Below are 20,598 nucleotides of genomic sequence, written 5' to 3'. Positions count from 1 at the left end.
GCAATGGTACATTCAACTTATAATGATACAATAGCTTTAACTAGCACATATTAGACCGTTTAATCATGAACTTGCAGGGGTCATGTTCTCCCGCCAGGCCTTGAAAGCAGGCGAGAGAATGTCGCCATGTCCTTGTTCCTCAACTCGATAGACCTCGATGACCGGAGACTTCTCCTTCTTCCGAATTCTCCACGTCCCCTCCTTATTGATAGTCTGTTTAAGCCCTGCAAAGTGTGTCAGTGCTGCTATAGAATCACCAACAAGGAATACTCACATTCTAGAAATGCACCTGTAAAATTGATACAGACGTTTCCATCCCAAGTACGCCGGCCGACACTCAACACTTTCCCAGGAATACTGGCTGTGTCCAGCTCCTCCAAGCTACGGCAAATGCCATTTTCATCACGGAATCCCACAATGATCTTAGGCACACCGAGTAGGAATGACTGTGCCCAAAACTTGAGCAATTTCCGCTCATACTTAATCATATCACGATCACTGCGGATCTGAGCTGATGTCTTCAGCTCAACCCAGTTAATGGGGTCTCCTTGTCGCGGTGGCTTGCTGTCCCAGACTAGAAACGAAGTCAGCATTGGTCATAGCCATGGGAATCAAGGTAAACATACTAGCATCAACCTCTCCACCAAGAATCATACGAACATTACCGATCCCGGTGCGGACAACGGAACAATATTGTGCTGCGTTGTTAACAACTTCGTTTTCGCGACCTTCGATCTCTTCGCGTGTTGATTCATCCCACGTCTTCTGCAGTACAGCCAATTTTTCGAATTTGTAGCCTAGGGTTGTTAGTTAGTCTACGCGTATATGAGCATGGGTTGTTCTACATACCCCAATACATCATGAGTTCCTGTGGTGCCATTCCGGGTGGTGATCCTCGCTTGCGTTGGATCTCCTTCTGTTGGTTCTTGTACTCGTTGTTTTCTTCGATGAATCTAGAACAAGTCAGCGCCATATATCATAAGCTTGCTAGCTTAATATACACACATGGTGCCCTATAATAGATATTAGATCATCGAAGCTAGACAGTCCTGCTGAGATTGATATCGTACCTGAAAACAAGTGGCATTCATTTCGAAGCTAGAGATAGCCTGGGGTTAGTGAAACAGCATGCTATGTTGGGAATAGAACAAGGCGACAAACCCATTCATATTATCGTACGGGGTCGTTAGGATCTGTATATAGGAGTCAGAATTTTGAAATCAGATCATAGTCCACGCCGGCCTTCAATTCAACACACCTTGGTCAACATTCCTCTCCATGTGATGATGTCTACATCACACTTCTTCTCTGTTTCTTTCTCGTAGGCAACAAGGGTATCAAGTAAAGCATCCAGGTGCTCATCCGGGACGTCATTGAGCTTCTCGAATGTCTCATAACCCTTGTTCAGGTCCGCAGGAAGAGTCGGCGTGTAGTAGTAGGCCATAGACGAATCGCCCAGCGAAAAACGACGCTGGTCATCATAAGAAAAGCAAGCAATTTCCTAGCAACAGTTGAGTTATTTGTTTTCATTTGATTGATTTAATGCCAGATGTTTGGCTTACCCTTGGTCTGCGGATAGAGGTATTTGCGCCGCCGAAGCGTTGCAGGGGTTGGATGTTAAAAGTAGACCGATCCATGATGAATTTGTCGTACTATTGAGTCATGAGCATGGTAGACTGAAGAAGAGCCAATGCTTGGTCCTTGATGTAGATTATCGCGACTTAGATAGCTTGTATAGTCGTTAGTGATGTCCGTAATGGCGTTGGTATTATCGAAATATCGCCGGAAACGGGACCAATAGAGCGAACAGATTCAAATCAACAGAAACTGCAGATTTCACGTAAAAACAAAGCTGGTAGTTCCAGATATAAAGTCACCATAGAGTATTTTCGAGGGGATGACGGAGATGCACATGTTCTGGGCGACTTGCCGCGTCCCCACCAAATCTCAACCTACTCCCCGCGAACGCTTTTGCACCGTTCACTCTGCTTGATAGCGTCTTCGATTCTACTTTTCTTTGATTTACATGATCAGCGCTTACTTTTAATCGACAATGTCATCCCGGATTGATAAGGTCATCGCCCGGCAGCGAGAAAAGTGAGGATTCCACCTGGCCCGTAACCACCTTGCACCACCTTGGACCTCAAAAGATCCCTTTCTGACTGTCTGTTTCTGTTTATAGGATTGCTGATGGCGCCTACTATGAAGCTCATCAGCAACTACGTGTTATTGCGGTCCGGTATATCAAACAGTCCAACTACGATGCTGCGGCGGATATCCTGGCTGGTGGCGCGAAGGAGCTATTGAAAGCTGGTTCTCAGAAGGGTGCATCGGCCAGTGGTGGAGACCTGGCCATCATGTTGGTGCTCGAGGTATACAACAAAGCTGAATGGGAGATTTCAGGCGGCAATGAGGATGCAGAGGGTCGGGCTCGGAAGAGTGAGTCTATCACGTATCTTTTTGCTGCTGGGGGTTGATTACTGCAGCATGCGGTAATCGGTCTTGATGCTCCAGTTTGCCCCATTGGCTATCACTGATCTAGCATTGCTAACATGTTTTTTGTTCTTCAGAGCGTCTGATCGAGCTGCTCCGCGAATTCCCGTCCGAGGAACCTACACGAAAGAGATTCATCCAAGAAATGATTGGATGGAGTGCGAAGTTTGGACCACTGGAACGAGGGGATTCAGATTTACATCATGCTGTTGGTTCAGTATACGCCGAAGGTGAGTCATGTTGGAGCGCAATGTTTGATTCATTCTAATCTAGCGCCTTAGATAACGAGCCATACGATGCCGAGAAACATCTCATCCTAGGAACCTCCGAATCAGCCGAGACACTTGCAAAGCTCGAGTATGAGTGGTACACCAGCGACGAGCCGCATACCGCAGCGATCTATGCATCACGCGCAGTCTTCCCATACCTCCTCACCGGAAATATCCGCAGCGCTAATAAAGCCCTGCTTATTTTCACTTCGCGGCTCTCAGCAGCCAATCCTCAGCTCGGTGTGCAGGATGTCAGCAGTGCCAGCTCCGATATCCGGGTGTTCCCTGCTCTTCCATTGATGAACTTCATCAGCATGTTGATGTTGGCCATCCAGCGCGGAGGTGCCGATCTCTTCCGACAGCTCACTTCACACTATGCGTCAGAAATCCGAGAAGTTGGTATCTGGGACGATGCTCTAGCTCAGATTGGTGAGCAATATTTCGCCATCAAGATCCCTCGCCAAGGAAACCCCTTGATGGACATGATGAGTGGTATGTTATTTGGAGGTGGTCAGAACAAGGCAGGGGGCAAACAATCCAGAGCTGCGAAAAAGGTTGAGGCACCGCCATCGAGCATGGAGCTCGATTAAGACCAGATTTGAAGCAGGCCTTTGCAGGAAACATATCCAACTGATAGTGTAATGAGATCAAGATGCATGCAGCAAGCGCAGCCCGTCTAGTTAGAAATCGAGTCCTTCTCAGGCTCAAACATCCAATTATCGTCATCCAATGATGCTACCTTCTTGCGCAGGCTCTCGTGCACCATATTTAGAATCTCTGTTTCGGATCAGTATATGATCACAGAAACGAACGTCAGACGCATGCCAAACTGTAACTTACCATCAGGTTCACTGTTCGATTGTCTATTCCGATGCCGAACCATCATCTCCACAAGAGCTGCCTCGAACTCTTTGTCAAGTATCAGCAGACTATACTTCATAGAGGAAAACACCACCGGGTCAAAAGCATACTCTCTTTGTCACGCGCAAGGCTTAGCTCCGAAGAATCACATCCACCATCCTCCGGCGCAAGTTCAGCCAGCTCCTCTCCATTTTCTCCAACTAGAGCCTGCGGTAATGTCGGAATTTCAAGCTTGTAGCTGCCATTCTTATCTCGAACCACAATATCTCTATTATCCGACGTTTTGAATGGCCGAGAATGCGGTCCCGAGTCCGAGGACTTGGTCTTCAACCGGTGCGAAGGACGATTGGAAAGTCCATTGTGGTTCTGAGGAGCTGTGCCATTGGGTGGTCCCATGGATGCAGGTCGGCGGCTAAGGTTCCCGTGGAAGAGGTTGCGGCGTACAGAGCTCTGGTTTATGACCCCAGATGTCTGCATAACTGTACACACGGCTTGTGTTTTGTCTGTTGTGTTTGGCCGGGGGTGTTGAGTATGCGGGGAGCCGTGCGCGTGGCAGAGAGGAAGCGTGAATGTTTCAAGGAGAGGGTTGATTCCAGCTGTACGTGTCAAGGTGGATAGATTGAAAGGACTAGAGTCATGTCCTAGTTTCTAGGTATTAAGGATAATTGTTGTTGGGGTGAAAGGAGGAAGAATGGTGCGGAATGAAGTAGATGAGAAAAACAACACCAACATTGAATTAACCTCAACTATGCATTCAATCGTCAGCAAATTAGAATCAATGACTACTAATCTCTGAAAATATATAAAATACAAAATACAGCAAAACAAGACCAACAGCTTCAATGCCTCCCATCTAAAGTGCACAGGCCAGCTGATAAGCCGTTATCGCGTTTCCCACGCGTGCTTCTTTCGCGTCTTCCCTTTGCACTTCTTCACTTTGGAATCAAACTCATAATGGCTCAAGCTGAATCTTCCTCTGCTCGCAATGGGGCCAAGGCAAACACTGCTGGTGCCCCTGCAGACTATGAACTTCCCTGGTAAGTGGAATCTCTCAGAATATTTAGGCAGAGCTAACTTTCGGCTTGCCAATAGGGTCGAGAAATACCGCCCCGTCTTCCTCGATGATATTGTCGGCAACACCGAGACAGTGGAACGGTTAAAGATCATCGCTAAAGATGGCAATATGCCACACGTTATCATCTCCGGCATGCCGGGTATCGGAAAGACCACTTCAGTTCTGTGTCTGGCACGGCAAATGTTGGGTGATGCATATAAGGAGGCAGTTCTGGAGTTGAATGCCAGTGACGAGAGAGGTCAGTACTTGCATTATGTCTGTAATGTCTAGGTGGTCTATGCTGATGCTGTGGTCAAGGTATCGATGTGGTGCGGAATCGAATCAAAGGTTTCGCCCAAAAGAAGGTTACACTACCCCAAGGACGCCATAAATTGGTCATCCTTGATGAAGCCGATAGGTTTGTGTTCACTAGAGGATTATTTTAGTCATTGGACTCACATCTCCCCGCAGCATGACCGCAGGTGCTCAACAAGCCCTGCGACGTACTATGGAAATCTATTCCTCTACCACACGATTTGCCTTTGCCTGTAACCAGTCAAACAAGATCATCGAGCCCATTCAATCTCGCTGCGCCATTCTCCGTTATGCCCGGTTGACGGATGCTCAGGTTGTGAAACGGTTGATGCAGATTTGCGAGGCGGAGAAGGTCCAGCACTCCGAAGATGGCATTGCTGCACTTGTTTTCAGTGCAGAGGGTGACATGCGTCAGGCTATCAACAACCTGCAGAGTACTTGGTCTGGTTTTGGTTTCGTCAGCGGAGATAATGTTTTCCGAGTAGTCGACAGCCCGCACCCAGTCAAAGTCCAGGCAATGATCAAGGCTTGCTGGGAAGGCAAAGTGGATGTGGCACTAGAGGGGTTAAATGAGCTATGGTATGTTGTAACTATGTTTGATTCGAGGTGCTCGAGGTTTCTAACCATTTCATATCTACAGGACCCTGGGATACTCTTCCCACGATATCATTAGTACTATGTTCCGAGTCACCAAGACCATCCCCACATTATCCGAACATTCCAAGTTGGAGTTCATTCGGGAGATTGGATTCACGCATATGCGTATCCTAGATGGTGTGCAGTCACTGCTTCAACTGAGTGGCTGTGTGGCGAAGCTTTGCAAGATCAACATGAAACCCGATCTGTTCGAACCCCCCAAGGCTTGAGACTAAAGAGTGCTTATCTTGTTGCATATTCCCACGGCGTTTTTCATTCAAGTGACTCTCGGGGCAGATATTTCATCAAGCTGCATAATGAGTTACGTCTACCATATTTATCCCAAAAATTAGTTCAATTAACGGCGATATACATCTTTCAGTCTGCAAGTTGACCCAATTTCATATTCTGCCTATACATCCCAGGTGGCTCAGTTGGATTTGTCGACATGACTTTTCCAGAGCTTCTCAATAACTGTAGCAGCCCCCAGTACCTTCTCTTCCTGGAATTTCTTCCCGATGATCTGCAGATTCACTGGATATCCGTTTGCTTCTTTCGCATCGAAAAGGTTCCAATTCCACTCATCGGGACTGTTTCTCGGAACATAAGGCTCCGAGGGCAACACATCTAGCTCAGCCCGCACTCTATCCACCGGGAAAGTCAAAGCCGGATAGTCCAGAAAATTCCAAATCTTGGTATACCCAACCCAGCGGAGTTTCCGATGAGGCAAAGTCGTATGTGGCAAAGTAGGACTCAACAGAATGTCGACAGGCCGACCCGATGGAGACTGCACCGCATTCCATTTATCCAGATACTTCTTTTGCACCGCCGCTTTCCGCTTGTTCAACTGCCAATACTCATAAACCGAGATAGCCTCGCCGCGGTTAACTAGCTTTTCGACGTGAGGAATAAACGGCTCGCCGGCAGCGGCCACATCCCGACGAATATCCTCACATCCGTCGACTGTGTAGAAGAGATCCATAATCTCAATGCATTCCGCATGGTCAGATGTATCCCATACCACAATCTCGTGGCCATGTGCTTTAAGCACTTCTGAGAGTTCTAGCAGAGCGCGCGTGATAGGCGGGTGTACCTTGACCACGCCGTCATCCAGGATCAAGCCGATGACCATAGGTCGGTCTTGGGGTTCTTGGAATGCAGTCTCGTTCCAGGGAAGAGGAACACATCGTGGATCGACATCCCAGGGCTGACTGTTCGCTATTAGACGGCTCATGTAGCAGATAGACCGGAGATCTCGGGCCATCGGGCCGATGGCAGATGGGACATGTTCTTGGCCTTCGGTGGAGACAGGTACGCCCTGGTATGGGAGCCGAGCGCTCTGTTTTTGGAAATCGTAAGCACATATCTCAGGGGGAAAAAAGATGTTTCTTCATGGCGGTTGGTACTTACGCTTGGTTTTAAACCATACAATCCCACTGTAGCCTGTGGAATTCTTACGCTTCCGCCGATATCAGTTCCGAATCCAAATAGTGATCCATGCAATGCCAATAAAGCACCTTCGCCACCAGTTGAGCCACCAGGTGAAAAAATTGGATTGCGAGGATTAGTCGTGAGTCCCCAGAGAGGATTTTCGGTTTCGGCCCACTGGAGGTTCAGTTAATCTCCGAATCAGATGAGTCAGATACTATTAGTGACCCTCGGGATAATCTACGAACCATGATACTCTGTGGAATGTTTGTCTTCGCGATAATGATGGCTCCCAGGTTCTTCAAGATCTGCACGAGCACCGCGTCTTCCTGGGCCGGGGCGAAGGACCTGCCTACATATCCCAGGGTCGTGTCGAAACCTTTGACGTTAAATTGGTCTTTCAGTGTGATTGGAATTCCATGCAGTGGACCTTTGAGCTTTCCAGTTTCTGCGAAATCAGCATCTAGCTGCTTCGCCTGTTCTAAGGCATCTTCGAAAAGAACCTCGGTCAGGCTGTTTGTCTATGAATGCCATATTTTATCAGTTTATTGGTCAGGGACAAAAATGAGAAGATGCAAGGCACATACTAATTGATGTGCTACCACTGCCCTACGAATGATAGGATGATATTAGTATACGGTCCGTTCCAACCTCGGTACAGACATACCGTTGGATATATGCCTTGATCACCTGCTCTGCTTGGAACTCCTCTTTCTCCAGGCATTCTAGTAGGGCAGTAACATTGTCAATATCCGTGATCTTTTGGACCAAGGGATCCTCTAGCCGACTACGTTCAGCAGCATTCTGTACTTGCGGCAGACGTTGAGCTACGTCAACTAAGTACGGTGCGATGAGTTGGTCCCTAATATCCCGTTTCTGGGAAACGATCTCTTCCCAATTCTGTGTCATTTTGCTATGGAAATTGTCATAGGAGTCCAGACTAAGCTTTATATAGTCTCTCGGACTGTTGTCCGAGGGGCCAACGAACAGTCCGAGGGGGGCCCTTTTACCAAGTGGGGAAGTGGCGCCAAAATACTGGAGTCCATTTTCCTGACTTTATCTAACCGTGATTTGCCGTGTTTCCGTTCAAATAAATTGAAAAAAAGACCATCTTGAATCTCTTTGAGATATTGATAGAAGATGAGACAAGAGAAAAAAAAAAAGAGCGGGGGGCGAATTGCCCATGTGGGTCAAACCTTCTTCGACCTCATGGATTTTATGTCCGACAAACTCTCTCTGTGAGCTATAGAAGCTCGACTTCATGATGGAAACTAGATCACCAGGTTCTGCTAGCTCTGCTACGGGCCCGATACGCACAAATAAAGCAGCTATTGCTAAACGGGCTTGTGATCAATGCAAGTTTCGCAAAATCAAGGTGAGACATCCCCGACATCCCCCTTTTATGTATTAAAAAATTTATGGTCTGACTTCAATACAGTGTAGCCTGTCACAGCCTTGCAAGGCTTGTCAGTCTATGGGCTTCGAGTGTACATTCCTTCAACCACAGAAGAAGCGCGGACCAACCGGGCAGTGAGTAATCACCCGTGGACTGTGAATAGTATCACTGACTGGGATGAAGTCGCGTGTCGCAAATCAGACAGCAGCAAACTGTCATTACTCCCCAAGAAGAATCTAAGAATACCTTTCAATTCCAAACTCCGACCTCATCCGTCGAGTCTGGTCAAGGTTCTGTGCCCGGAGCACCTTGGACCCCCTCTCATGGCCCAGCCCCTCTAGAAGGGGGCGGAGGACTGGCTCCTCCAGGTATCCCACCTCCGCTGGCAGCTTGGGGTGAGGAAACCGCATCTGTAGATTCTCGCAACAGCGCTATGAGCTGGAACGATCGAAATGACGTCGAATATTGGCTTCCAGATAATCTGGATTCTCAAATTCCTGTCTTTGAATTTCCAGGAAGTAATGTCTATCTCAAGCCATCTCTTCCGTCTATCATTCAACCAGTCCCCGATGCTGCGGCCATGAGAATGCAGCTGCAGGAAGCTCAAAATATGCCCTTCTCACCACCCGTGGGGTCTATGCACTCGGATACCCCGGAGACTGATGCAGTTTGGCCATCCACGATCAATGAAGCAAATATGATTCCCTGGATTGATGTCTATTTTGACCGGCTCCATCCGACCATACCCGTCCTCAACCGGTCATCCCTGTACACTTCAATGCTCGCGCAAGAACACCGCAAGAACTCCCAGTTCGGGGCCATGCTCCTATCATTATGTGCATTCTCACTCACACAGCCAATTGAGATCAATGAACGGCCGACATCCTCATCTCGGGCTCTGCAGGCACGAGCCATGATGCACGAAGCGACTAAAATGCGAAGCTGTTCAGATTTTGGCGAGAACCCAACCATCGAAGCTGTCCTAACAAGTTTTTTCCTCTTTGGCTGTTTGTTTGGAAGTAACCAGCATAATGCAGCGTGGCTCCGGATACGTGAGGCACTCGATCTTGCGGCCACGCTAGGATTGAATGATCCCGAATCATATCATGACCTGTCTGGAGAAGAGAAAGGCCAGCGACTACGGACGTATCTCGTCCTCTCTATTACGGAAAGGTGATTGCATTAATCAGCCCTCTTAAATTCAGCCCGCTGACCATAATATTAGAGCATATGCTTTGCAACACCGACACCCAATAACATTCTGGGGGAAACCTGGATTCACTATGCGGTCAGTGCATGACTTCATCCACAGCGCCACGCATAGCGTCGTCTCCGGCGTTATAGTCCATAACGAGAAAGACGCCGAGGGAATGATGGGTCTGGCACGAATGATGGAACTATTCGATGCCATCGACGAAGATGTCATCGACTGCTGGAATCGCCGATGTGATATTAGCAATGGGTACTGCCAGCGGCTCACCGAAGCCAAGGCACTTTCCATCCACCAGAATCTCAATCGAATCAACCAAGCCGAAAGATATAGAGGCTATGACTGGTTTGAACGAGCCAAGGGAGGCCGCGGCGAAACCAGCAATGCCACATTTGCAATGGGCCTACGGGAAACCCAAGCAGCGGACGTTTTCATCACCCAGAAATGGCTCCAGAACCGTGTCTGGCTCCTCTCCTCAACCCACGGGCTTCTGAGTGCCCATTCAGAACAACCCGAACTAAGCTTCGGATACGCTGTATCCGTTGCTGAATCCACTCTTCAGTTGTGTCAGTCATTACGGCTGAGCTCCATGGAAGCCCATGGCATCGGTCTGGTATGTACCTTTCTCTCATCTATTACCTGCAGATCTGTAGGTTCGACTTGTGTTGACCCCTTACTAACAACTCAATAGACCGAGAAATTGTACGATATCGCAATCTGCGCAACAAATATCCTTTGTAATGCAAGCTCACATTACGGGGGTCCCCTTAACATGCCGGTCAATTTCGCGGAGAGGGTACCGCCAACTTCAACATGCACGCCCCAGAGTCTCGCAGATGACTTTTTGTTACTTATGACCAGCTTTCGCGGTGGAAACCATCCATATCTGGAGAAGTATAAAGCTCACCTACGCTCGCTACAGATTATGGAACCCAAAGCTCCGGAGTGGGCACAATCATGAGGCTCTTAGAGGGGTTCAGTTTGGTCCGAGCCGTGATCTTTGCAAATCTTTGTACGGAATGGATGTTCAGCTTGTGCGATGTTTTGGCCCTTGTTATACTTGGAAAAGTCTTCAACGCATTCTCCAGTTTATCAATATAGGAAGTTCAACTATACCCAAATTTATACATGTCCGTGGTATAATGCGAATATCACAGAGTATTTGCTCTACAAGTAGACTCCAATTGGGAAAGCACTCCCCTATTAGTGTTGTGGTTAGAATAAGAAGTGAAAGGTCGTCAGAAGTGAAAAAATTGTAATCTATCTAGCATAGATGCAATATATATATTTCAAGATTTAGTAAAGAGAGACATCATAAAAGGTGATCAAATTACCGTAACGCTAAAAAGAATATGATACGCCTTAGAATCGATCCCAAGTATCCTTACTCATCCCCCTTAACCTCCTCATCAGATTCTACACAGAAGCCATAGGTTGATTCCTCCTGGTCTGGGTCGTCCTTAATCAGGGGCTCCTCTGGGAAGTCTTCGCGGGTATTTCTCTCCCTAAATTCCTTCAGAGCTTGGACAAGAAACACGGCTTCGGACTGGGAGAACTGCCCTAATCTCGAAAGTAGACCAGGCTGGTCCACACCAGGACTACCTTCAGTAGTGGTAGTGGTGTTCACTGAATTGCTTAACGTCAGCGTATATCCTTTGAATAATGCTCAGTGTAAGCTCTATAGATGTTTGGGGATGGGCTATAAATGCACGATTCAAACGTTGAACGTTGAATTGACAGACTAGCTTAGCAACAGGCACAGGCAGAACCCATGAAAGACGATGCTCATAGGTATATCGAAAGGGATGGGACTTTATATATGAAGATGCTCACGTACATTGGGCGGCGGGACCAGAGGCCTCCGCAGATGAACCGGGAGTGGGAGGGCGAGGGGGGAGAGACGGCGGGATTGTATTACGGGCAGGCTTCTTGTCTAAGTATACATCAGTACATGTCTCGATGGTTCTTTGATATACGAAGATTCGAACTAGAAGACATATCTCGCTTTTCGCCGCCACGTCGGGCCTTCTTCTTGGAGTCCATTAGTAAAGTGACCCCCATAAGGCATAGGGTCCTTACCTGGGGTTTGTGTGCCTCAGCTATAGCGGCGTGAGTAGCCACGACCGTATCCCTCAGACAGGCGGCCCAACGGCGACATTCTTCTCTGGTGTGCCCACCCATTTCGCAGAACACGCACCATGTCTATTTTTCAATGTCAGTCTATACTGGATGGGTTGAGGATAGGTATCGGTTCAGACACTCCAACACGGTTCAACAAAAGAACCTTGGAGCTGGATTTTACTGACGGCAGCTCTCTTCTTGCCTCGGTTCGGCATCGCAGCTTATCATGTAGAGTAAGGAGACAAGAATGGAAGAACAGGCCTTGTGAGGGCCTGGGGGTGGTTCAGGGGTTGAGTTGTGAGAGAAGAGAGAGAAGAGAGAGAGAGAAAAGAAAGGACAGTCTTGTCCTAGGACTTTACATCCTAACGTGGTAGGACTCACTTTATGGATTCTACATAATTTTATTTAACACTCGGCCATTTTCAACCATAACTCATAAAGGGGGACTCGGTCCATTTTGTTTCTTATACAAATCATGAGAGCATGTTCGAGATAGCATATATCCGTGTGGAGGTGTCCTCGCTTGACACTGCCAATTCGAACTGATCCCTGGTATCCACATCTGCAGCTGACACTGGTCGCCATGCCAATTGGGTGATTGTCTTTGAGGGCGAGGCAGCCTTGTCGACGGTCACAATATGCTGTGCTTCAAGAGTGTCGGCAGCAATACCGTGAATGGAGATGATACCACTGTCCTCGCCGACAGCAATAACATATGTGCCTTTGTATGTTGTGGGCAAGAAAGCAATTGCTGAGACCGCCGATGTCAGGGCCACGGTCGTTTTGCAGACGAAGGTGTCTTCGGACTTTTGCCAGATCTTCACGGACTTATCACGTCCTGCCGTGGCGAAGACATGGTCTGTTGTGGCTGGGGCCCAGGCTGCACCGAGGATCATTCGAGAGTGACCTTTGGGGTTTATGCTGAGGTTTGTAAACAAAGTTGGGTCTGCATCACTCCGCTGGAAGACCGCCCATTGGCGATCTCGTCCAACACTGAGAAGATAACGATCGTCACTCGAGAATGAAAGATCTGTGATCGTCAACGTGTGAGCAGTGAGAGAAGGTTTGATCTCGTGCCAGTCAGACGTATCATAGAGGCGAATTACTGCATGGTCAATCGAGCTAGCCTTGCAGGCCGTAGCAATGAGCTTCCGGTCATGGCTCACTGCCACTGCTGAAATCTCATAACCATGCCCATAGAGCTTCTCATGCTCTGGCCACAATGTGTAACGTGACAGCTGGTCCTCCAGTGGCGGGTGGTCGGCGGCCAGCAAGGCAGAAGCGACTGGCGCCTCAGTTGTGGCTTTTTGCCCATCCTCTTCCACTGGCGCCTCATCTCCAAGTGCCTTATTCGAGAGACCCAGCACTGGGATTTCTGCAGTGTCTGGTAGGTCCTCATCATTCGTTTGTTTGAACCCAGTGAGCCTCTCGAGCAACTGGGCAATTTGCTTGGGCTCATTGAACACACGCAGGAGTTTCTCCTCTGCACCAGTCACAAACTGTGAGGGGCCCAGCGTGTCAACACAGTTCAAATCGTATCCATGAATCTGAGGGCGAGAAAACTCATGCCATGAGCCTAGATTTCCCCGCACCCACTTTGCGTGAAGCCGGGTGGTTTGGTCTGAACTAGTTGAAAGCAAGTAGCCACCAGTGGGCTCCCATTGCACGCCGTTCGATGAGCGCACATGACCCGAAACACCGAAACTCTGTAACCAAAGATCCGTGTCGGAATCCTGTCGCCAGACCCTCCAACTACCTGTCCGGCCAAGACTCACCACCTGTTTCCCATCTGGTGACCAGAGCCCAATCCAGAAGCCACCTGCACTACCAGTCGCCGTGGTAGATCCTTTTTGGACACTGATCTCTCCCATTCTCTCTGTGGACATCCAAACGCCTGATGCTTGGTCTTGTTCCCAGATTATGACGGTATTATCAGCTGATGCCGAGAGAAGCTGCTGCCGCTTGGAATCAGGATTCCATGCGGTAGTGTAGATCCAGTCTTCATGGCCAAAGAGAAGAGCCTCGAAAGTAATGGAATATTTCGATCCTGCAGCCTCGAACTCGTGGGCTTTGTTCGATAGTGTAGGCTCCATTCCTCCAAGCAGGGGATCTGTATCATCTATCGGAGTAGGGATACTTGCTTCGCCCCGACGCAGTCGCCAAAGACGAATGTATCTGTCTTGACTTGCGGACGCTAAAAGGATATCACCGTTACTCTGCTTGTCCTGAGTGAACGAAAGAGCCTTGATCCAGGCTTCGTGTCCCGCAAGCACAGCCCGGCGCTTGAACTCTGGCTTGCCGACGGAGGTTTCCGAAACGTAGATCTGAACCTTGGTCGTTGTACCCGCAACGGCCAAGACCAGTGGCTTGTCCGAGTCGCCTTCAAGTCCTTGCAATGACAGAGATAGCGGGAAGAACCGCGGTGTCATTGTGATCGTGTCAAGGAGCTCGCATTTCAATTCATCCTGTGCATTTATTCTCCAGATCCGGACCGTCCCATCAGCCGCTCCAGATGCGATAATGTCCGTTCCATCGGTGACGGCAATCGCATTCACTGAGCTCGTGTGACCCTCGAGGGTAGATGCAAGGACATAGTTGTGGGGATCAGCATTGTCTTTTTGCCATACCCGTATTGTGTGGTCGACAGAGCCGGTGACGATAAATCTCGTTCCTGAGGCGGGGCATGTATAAAACCGAACGACGCTGACTTTGTCGGTATGACCAACAAGCAAGGCGTGGATACCACGTTTAGTCTTGTCCTTGATTAAATGTCAGTTCTTCCTTGTTACAATGCCCAGTTGTTCTCAATGGACGTACTAGAGGATCCCATAAGGCGACATTGTTGTCCGCACCGAAGGCGAGCACGCCTGTCTTCACATCCCAATCGGCAGCACCAGGGTGCCGGTTTCCCCCCACGCTAATGTAGTCTGTTTTGACGGCGACCATGGAGTATTATGAGGGCTTGCGAAGCCTCCTATCTGTCTGTGCTGCTGTACTGGGAATAAGTTGGAGAAAAGCCGCAAAGAAATTGCGGGAAGATTGGGGCTTATCGATAAGAGGTTTTGTCTCCGCCCAGCCCCTCCATCTTTAACAGACTGTGATCCCTTTCCATTCGTTCTCAGTAAAGAGAGATTACTGCTATATGCTCTAAATTTCCCTTTCTCTGGAACGCCATGGCTGATACTTCAAATGCGGGCCAGGGAGAATTTCCCATCCCTATCACCGTCGAGTTTACGTACGTCAAATCTTTTCTTCAATTGATCAACCACTGCTGATAATTGGTCTCGATAGTGGTGGCTTAGAATTGCTATTCGGAAATGAGCGCAAGCACAAGGTTGTTTTGCCTGCTCGTTTAGAGGATGGCAGCAAGCCAAACATCTCATACCTGCTTAAATACCTCGTCAACAACCTCATGAAGGACCAGAGGATAGATATGTTCATCATGGAGGACAATGTGTATGTCAACATAGCTTTCCAACTATATTCAAACAGTACTAATGGCTTCGACAGACGACCAGGCATTCTCGTCCTTATCAACGATGCCGATTGGGAACTCGAAGGCGAAGAGACATACGAACTTCAACAAGGGGATAACATTGTTTTTGTTTCAACTTTACATGGCGGTTAACTTGATGGCTTGTATTGATGCTATCAACGCAACGAAGACAAAAAAGAGACTTGATTTGAAGTTTGAGCGGAGGATTCGAGAGCAACATATGGGCGGTATTGCCAGGCGAGGGTAATGAATGTGGACTTTTCCCTAGACCACATCTTCAACATGCTGTTGTGAGATCCTTTCGCGCTCGCGTGGTGTTCGGATTCCACTGGGCGTCCGATGCCCACTCTGTGGGGTTACTTGACCTTCTGGGGTGCCAAGCCCTTGCGTCGGTGATACCACCCCGCTTGGGGGCACTGGGATCTTCAAGTCCTCTGGAGAGGCCGGGATAATCTCTTCGGGGAGGTCGGGGATATGGATCCGCTGTGCTTCGTTCTGATAGCTCTCCGGAACGATCTAGAATAGTGTTAATCAACAATAGATACTAATCCAACCGAAAGTTCAATTCACCTCAATGATTTCATCGCGAGGGAACTCAAGGAACGGAATGTCGGCAGCATTGCAGGCCATGAGATAGCCATACAAAACCCTCAAAACACTTTCGTGTGCAATAATGAGAAGATCGGTTTGCTCCCTCTCCAATTCAAGGATAATTGGCTCGAGGCGAACAGCCAAATCATGGTATGACTAGTAAAAAGGGTCAAAAGCGGCACACTTTGAGAGGTTGGAGCAAGGCTTACCTCTGCCCGGGGATAACGGTGATGGTATGGGTCAAGCTCGTGCTTAGCAACCTCGTCCCCAAACTCTGCTCGGATTTGATCCTCAGACATCTTCTCACAAACACCAGGGTGCAGTTGGCTCAATTGAGACCTCTGCCGGATTTTATATCCGGCTTCGTGTAGGTATTTCGCAGTTTCCACTGTTCTGCGCCGTGTGGAAGTCCAAACCTTCAAGGGCCTCGACTCATAGCCAGTCTCTCCTCGTTCGATCATTGCTTGCTTTTCTTCTTCTCGGTGAGCTAGTAGACGTGCCGTCATTTTCTTGGCGTAGTCTTCTCCCTGTTCTGACAATGAAGCATCGGCTTTGTATGAATCTGCGTCTAGCGAAACGCCAGCCTAGATAAATGTTAGGCATTGAATTGTGACAATAGAACAGTAGATGACCTACCCGGACAAAGTATGTACGTCTCGATTTGATGTGGAGATTCAGGAGATAGAAGACTATGCGGTTAGAAAGGTAACCAAAGCTTCGATTGTTGACAATCAGTCTTTCGCCGGCGTTGATCATCTGTATTTGGTGAGTAATCGTAATGCGACAAAATCAATTACGCGTACCTTGATATAGTTCAAGTCCTTTTCCTCCATGGTCTGGAATTGGGGAATGCGTGAATAGATACGATTCAAGTAATGCTTCACGGCATCTTCCGATTTCCATGAGACGTACTGGCCATGGTTGTTAGCATTTGCGTTCAATGCCGGGATATACATGAAACTTACATCAGGAGAGGATATCTTGACCCTGCGAACATTTTCTTCGATTATGCGTTCATCATCACACCAAGACTCAATGAACAAGGTCTGGTAAGAAGCATTAATAATTAGTATATTCAAATATCCAAAAAAAAAAAATCAATTCGGACTTACCTCGATATCATGCTTTGCAAACTCCTTCGCAAGGGAGCGCCGTCCTGAGGCTAGCGGGTTGACGGCATCATATATCGCTATTTGACCATTTTCATGGTTTAAAAAGTGATAGATGTCTTCTCGGCATTTTCTCACAATCTTTTGGCGTAGAAGAACGGACTTGGCAGTCGCTAATCACAGACATCAATACGGTCATTCAGGTAGATCAGGATACCATGCCTACCATTGACATAGAAATAATCATCTGGCATGTCCTCGCCAAATGGGATTGTGGCACGACGATAGTCGCCTAGGTGGAAGATTCTGGTTTTGACACCAAGCCTATCAATGTGTCAGCATACCTCTAGAAATGTGCAGATCATACGAGTAAAGCATACCATCGCAGGTATCGTGCCAAAGCCACCGAGATATGTCTATCATGTGTTGAAAATTAGTTTACGCAGCAACACCAATCTGAAGGTAAAAAGAATCATACGTTTTGCCTCTGGCGGGCAAGCCGACGGTGATGATCACAATGCGGCCCGAATGGAAAAGCCGACCAGATTCGGTGCTGTACAGCTGGGCCGGAGCCAGATCGGCCTTTTCCGGCAGGTCATGAATTGCATCGACAAAAATTGACGATTTGCGACGGAATCGTGGGGAGTTGGCCACGATCTCAGCGGTGCTATATGATGTCAGTTTAAATCCACTATCAAACTTCACTCTTCAGCCTTTCCAACACTATATACAGCCCATAGCTCATTCTTTTTTTTCTTTTTGCCTAGTATTGTCAAGCAGAAAGTACACACAAAACAACTTTCACAGGAGTAAACATGAAACGGTGAAGTGGGAAAAGCAAGCTTACAGTAAGGTGTCCATGGTGGGATGTCGATATGACGCAACTGGATATCACAAGATTTAGTGCTGAGCGTGATAGGATTATCAGTAAATAACCCTGAGATAGTTCAGAGATATTGCAATCCGTGTCAATCCGATTGCAAGATAGGGAAGCAAGAAAACAGGAATCTTCTAAGGAAGGTTAAGAGGCGGTATAGGTAGGTAATCGATCAACGCCGATATCAGGTGCAGATCATTGTCTCTTGCCTTGTTTTTCAGGCCGAAAAAATACAAAGCAGTCGAAACGAGTTCGGATTCAGGTACAATTCAACGTCAAATGGAATGAAAGAAAAGAACCTCTTCAAATAGCAATTAATACCAGGTTACATCTCCCTAATGCCCCCTCAATCGCCTCTACTCCCCCCGGTCTTGCCTTGAACCGGAAAAGCCCGAAAAAAAGCTTATGTAACATCCCCGGCGAACGACAGCAACCAAAGACGCCAAGGCAGGTGACTAGCATTTTTCACAGCTTGGAAAGTCTTGAATTGCTTCCCCTACACTCCTGAGCGCATCAGATACAGCCCTTTTACACTATTTTATCAAAGGTCATCTGAAGACGTTTGATCGTCCCAGATCCTCGGGCTGGTCTCAATTCCATTTATTCTCAATTATTTGTTTTCCCCCGAGTCTTAACTGAGACTAACACGCGTGACGACACCTAATATAATCGTCAATTATCATATTTCAACCAAAATGGCCGATTACCTATCATCCCTCTCCTTTCTCGCAGAGAACCCTGCCGCCGCGGCTATCAACGATGCATACTCCTCGTTCTCCGACCGAAGGGCCTTGCTCAACCTGCCCAACCCCGGCACTATCGATAACCTCGCCAGGGAAGTGCAGAAGGATGTTCTCTTGACCAACTTCATGTTCTCCGGCCTCCGTGCAGATCTGACCAAGGTCTTCGGTGTTTCCCCTCTGTTCCGTGTGTCGCATGCGTTCTCTATGGGCTCAACCGGCAACCTGCCTCCATATGCTTTCTCCGCCATGTACGGAAGCCCCAGGGTAAGGACAAATATCCCATGCGATCCGTGTGCTGGTGACTGCAACTCTCGGTATCTAACATATCATTCTCCGATAGGTGTTTATGCAAGGTAACTACGGAAGCGACGGTGCGCTTGCCGCCGTCGCCAACTACCGCTGGAACCAGGCCCTTGTCACCAAGACCAATGCTCAGATCATGAACGGCGGCACCCAGGGCTTGGTCCAGATTGATAACGACTACACTGGCCGTGACTTCTCCGCATCCCTCAAGGCCTTCAACCCCTCTTGCCTCGAGGGTGGTCTCACCGGTATCTTTGTCGGCAGCTACCTGCAGTCCGTTACTCCCAGTCTCGCTCTTGGTTTCGAGGCTATCTGGCAACGCCAGGCCATCAACGCTCGCCCCGAGACCGCTCTGTCTTACTCCGCCAAGTACAAGGGTGAGGACTGGATTGGTACCGCTCAGCTGCAGGCCCAGGGCACTTTCAATGCCACTTACTGGCGCAAGCTGTCCGAGCGTGTTGAGGCTGGTATTGACATGAACCTCCAACTCCAACCTTCCCCCGCTACTCTTATGATGGGCGGCCCTGCTCGTGACGGTACCACTGCCATTGGTGCCAAGTACGACTTCCGTGCCTCTTCGTTCCGTGCCCAGGTTGACAGCACTGGCAAGGTCAGCTGCCTCCTCGAGAAGCGTATTGCCATGCCCATCTCTCTCTCCTTCGCTGGTGAGATCGACCAGGCCAAGGTAAGCAACATCCGTCTTTCTTTCTGATTGTTGCCGCAGTACTAATTTGTTTCTTTTCTTTCTAGCAAACGGCTAAGCTCGGTCTTGCCGTCTCCCTTGAGCTTGCTGGTGAGGATGTCATGGAGCAGCAGGACAAGGTTGACCCCGCTGCCATGATCCCTCCTCCCTTCTAAGCTCTCCTCTCTCGCATCCCCCCGAGATAATAACCCTTTCGCCCCCCATGTTTTAGTAGTTCTTCACTCTCCATGTCTGGAATGACATATGTTGTCTCTCTTCCTCGGTATATCCTCTTGAATTTGGGTTGCTGGTGCAGGTGACAGTTGTTTGGCGCCATGGAGATTTCAAATTTTTTTTGTATAGATTCACACTCCGTTTCTTTGATTTCTTTTTCCATTACCACCTGATGCTGCATCTCGGTTTGGCCTGTGGTCTGATATCTTGTGTCTCCTTGCTATCTTTCCAGTTCATTTCCTTGCATGGCCATGTTTTGGGTCTATCGGATCGCCAGATCTGGGATGCATGGCTGCGCCTGCAGATAGCTCTGGTTATGTTTTTCGCATCATAGACGGGCCAATGTAAAACAAGTTTTGATTAAATTGATCCAGTTGTAAAGTATTCATTGTGATATGTCTTTGAATTCTATTTATCTTCTACTCAAAGCCTTAGTGAAAGGATGTACAAAAATCAGCTCTTTTTGTCTAGGTGGATGGTGGATATCAATGTTGAGGTGTTGACCCATAAAAAATCATATCACTAGACATGCATAAAAATCTCAGATTTTTCAAATTGGACTACTTTATAAAGACTTCAGGTTTACGATATCTAAGAAAGACAAATTCAGAATTAGCTCTGAGACAAAGATAGGGTATCCTTGCCCAGGCACACAAATCAAAGCGGAGAGGAAAATGGTCCCGGATAATGCCCGTATATACCCAAAGCGGTGACCGGGACGAACGACGGCATCTTCCCAAGACCACAAATCAAATCAACCATACAAGAATGCTCCACATA

At 48.2% G+C, this 20,598-nt stretch overlaps 11 protein-coding genes across 11 annotated transcripts; 5 read left to right on the top strand and 6 right to left on the bottom strand.

Annotated features, from left to right (window-relative positions):
- Positions 1-63: 63 nt before the first annotated feature.
- On the bottom strand, positions 64-1,637 carry PGRI_067500 (DXO/RAI1 family decapping nuclease; the record flags this gene model as incomplete). Its single annotated transcript, XM_040794464.1, has 9 exons — positions 64-224; positions 275-574; positions 627-797; positions 850-953; positions 1,006-1,013; positions 1,071-1,098; positions 1,162-1,193; positions 1,259-1,501; positions 1,563-1,637. 9 exons carry the CDS (start codon positions 1,635-1,637, stop codon positions 64-66), a joined length of 1,122 nt encoding a protein of 373 aa, XP_040649714.1.
- A 416-nt stretch (positions 1,638-2,053) lies between these two features.
- PGRI_067490 (protein GET4) lies at positions 2,054-3,352 on the top strand (the record flags this gene model as incomplete). Its single annotated transcript, XM_040794463.1, has 4 exons — positions 2,054-2,097; positions 2,183-2,439; positions 2,571-2,723; positions 2,775-3,352. The coding sequence occupies 4 exons, from the start codon at positions 2,054-2,056 to the stop codon at positions 3,350-3,352; spliced, it is 1,032 nt and encodes a 343-aa protein (XP_040649713.1).
- An 86-nt stretch (positions 3,353-3,438) lies between these two features.
- Positions 3,439-4,100, bottom strand: PGRI_067480 (uncharacterized protein; the record flags this gene model as incomplete). Its single annotated transcript, XM_040794462.1, has 3 exons — positions 3,439-3,539; positions 3,603-3,671; positions 3,734-4,100. 3 exons carry the CDS (start codon positions 4,098-4,100, stop codon positions 3,439-3,441), a joined length of 537 nt encoding a protein of 178 aa, XP_040649712.1.
- A 477-nt stretch (positions 4,101-4,577) lies between these two features.
- Positions 4,578-5,858, top strand: PGRI_067470 (replication factor C subunit 4; the record flags this gene model as incomplete). The annotated part of the gene is made up of 5 exons (XM_040794461.1): positions 4,578-4,660; positions 4,716-4,936; positions 4,996-5,095; positions 5,149-5,571; positions 5,633-5,858. 5 exons carry the CDS (start codon positions 4,578-4,580, stop codon positions 5,856-5,858), a joined length of 1,053 nt encoding a protein of 350 aa, XP_040649711.1.
- A 200-nt stretch (positions 5,859-6,058) lies between these two features.
- Positions 6,059-7,965, bottom strand: PGRI_067460 (amidase; the record flags this gene model as incomplete). The annotated part of the gene is made up of 5 exons (XM_040794460.1): positions 6,059-6,967; positions 7,039-7,233; positions 7,305-7,577; positions 7,644-7,665; positions 7,724-7,965. The coding sequence occupies 5 exons, from the start codon at positions 7,963-7,965 to the stop codon at positions 6,059-6,061; spliced, it is 1,641 nt and encodes a 546-aa protein (XP_040649710.1).
- A 565-nt stretch (positions 7,966-8,530) lies between these two features.
- On the top strand, positions 8,531-10,623 carry PGRI_067450 (CeGAL family transcription factor; the record flags this gene model as incomplete). The annotated part of the gene is made up of 4 exons (XM_040794459.1): positions 8,531-8,586; positions 8,636-9,625; positions 9,678-10,275; positions 10,354-10,623. 4 exons carry the CDS (start codon positions 8,531-8,533, stop codon positions 10,621-10,623), a joined length of 1,914 nt encoding a protein of 637 aa, XP_040649709.1.
- Positions 10,624-11,046: 423 nt separating this feature from the next.
- PGRI_067440 (uncharacterized protein) lies at positions 11,047-11,705 on the bottom strand (the record flags this gene model as incomplete). The annotated part of the gene is made up of 3 exons (XM_040794458.1): positions 11,047-11,288; positions 11,500-11,595; positions 11,651-11,705. 3 exons carry the CDS (start codon positions 11,703-11,705, stop codon positions 11,047-11,049), a joined length of 393 nt encoding a protein of 130 aa, XP_040649708.1.
- Positions 11,706-12,256: 551 nt separating this feature from the next.
- PGRI_067430 (Elongator subunit ELP2) lies at positions 12,257-14,729 on the bottom strand (the record flags this gene model as incomplete). Its single annotated transcript, XM_040794457.1, has 2 exons — positions 12,257-14,542; positions 14,601-14,729. The coding sequence occupies 2 exons, from the start codon at positions 14,727-14,729 to the stop codon at positions 12,257-12,259; spliced, it is 2,415 nt and encodes an 804-aa protein (XP_040649707.1).
- A 227-nt stretch (positions 14,730-14,956) lies between these two features.
- PGRI_067420 (ubiquitin-related modifier 1) lies at positions 14,957-15,411 on the top strand (the record flags this gene model as incomplete). The annotated part of the gene is made up of 3 exons (XM_040794456.1): positions 14,957-15,018; positions 15,075-15,239; positions 15,294-15,411. 3 exons carry the CDS (start codon positions 14,957-14,959, stop codon positions 15,409-15,411), a joined length of 345 nt encoding a protein of 114 aa, XP_040649706.1.
- Positions 15,412-15,543: 132 nt separating this feature from the next.
- Positions 15,544-17,840, bottom strand: PGRI_067410 (bifunctional fructose-2,6-bisphosphate 2-phosphatase/6-phosphofructo-2-kinase; the record flags this gene model as incomplete). The annotated part of the gene is made up of 11 exons (XM_040794455.1): positions 15,544-15,795; positions 15,850-16,026; positions 16,080-16,454; positions 16,507-16,626; positions 16,674-16,781; positions 16,836-16,916; positions 16,983-17,152; positions 17,206-17,303; positions 17,360-17,395; positions 17,458-17,646; positions 17,827-17,840. The coding sequence occupies 11 exons, from the start codon at positions 17,838-17,840 to the stop codon at positions 15,544-15,546; spliced, it is 1,620 nt and encodes a 539-aa protein (XP_040649705.1).
- Positions 17,841-18,551: 711 nt separating this feature from the next.
- Positions 18,552-19,760, top strand: tom40 (TOM complex pore protein TOM40; the record flags this gene model as incomplete). The annotated part of the gene is made up of 3 exons (XM_040794454.1): positions 18,552-18,863; positions 18,940-19,587; positions 19,653-19,760. The coding sequence occupies 3 exons, from the start codon at positions 18,552-18,554 to the stop codon at positions 19,758-19,760; spliced, it is 1,068 nt and encodes a 355-aa protein (XP_040649704.1).
- Between the last annotated feature and the right edge of the window lie 838 nt (positions 19,761-20,598).

Source organism: Penicillium griseofulvum (genome assembly GCF_001561935.1).
Source record: "Penicillium griseofulvum strain PG3 chromosome Unknown contig_91, whole genome shotgun sequence".
Lineage (NCBI taxonomy): Eukaryota > Fungi > Ascomycota > Eurotiomycetes > Eurotiales > Aspergillaceae > Penicillium > Penicillium griseofulvum.
The sequence above is the reverse complement of the archived record's forward strand: the minus strand, read 5'-3'. Positions and strand labels throughout refer to the sequence as shown.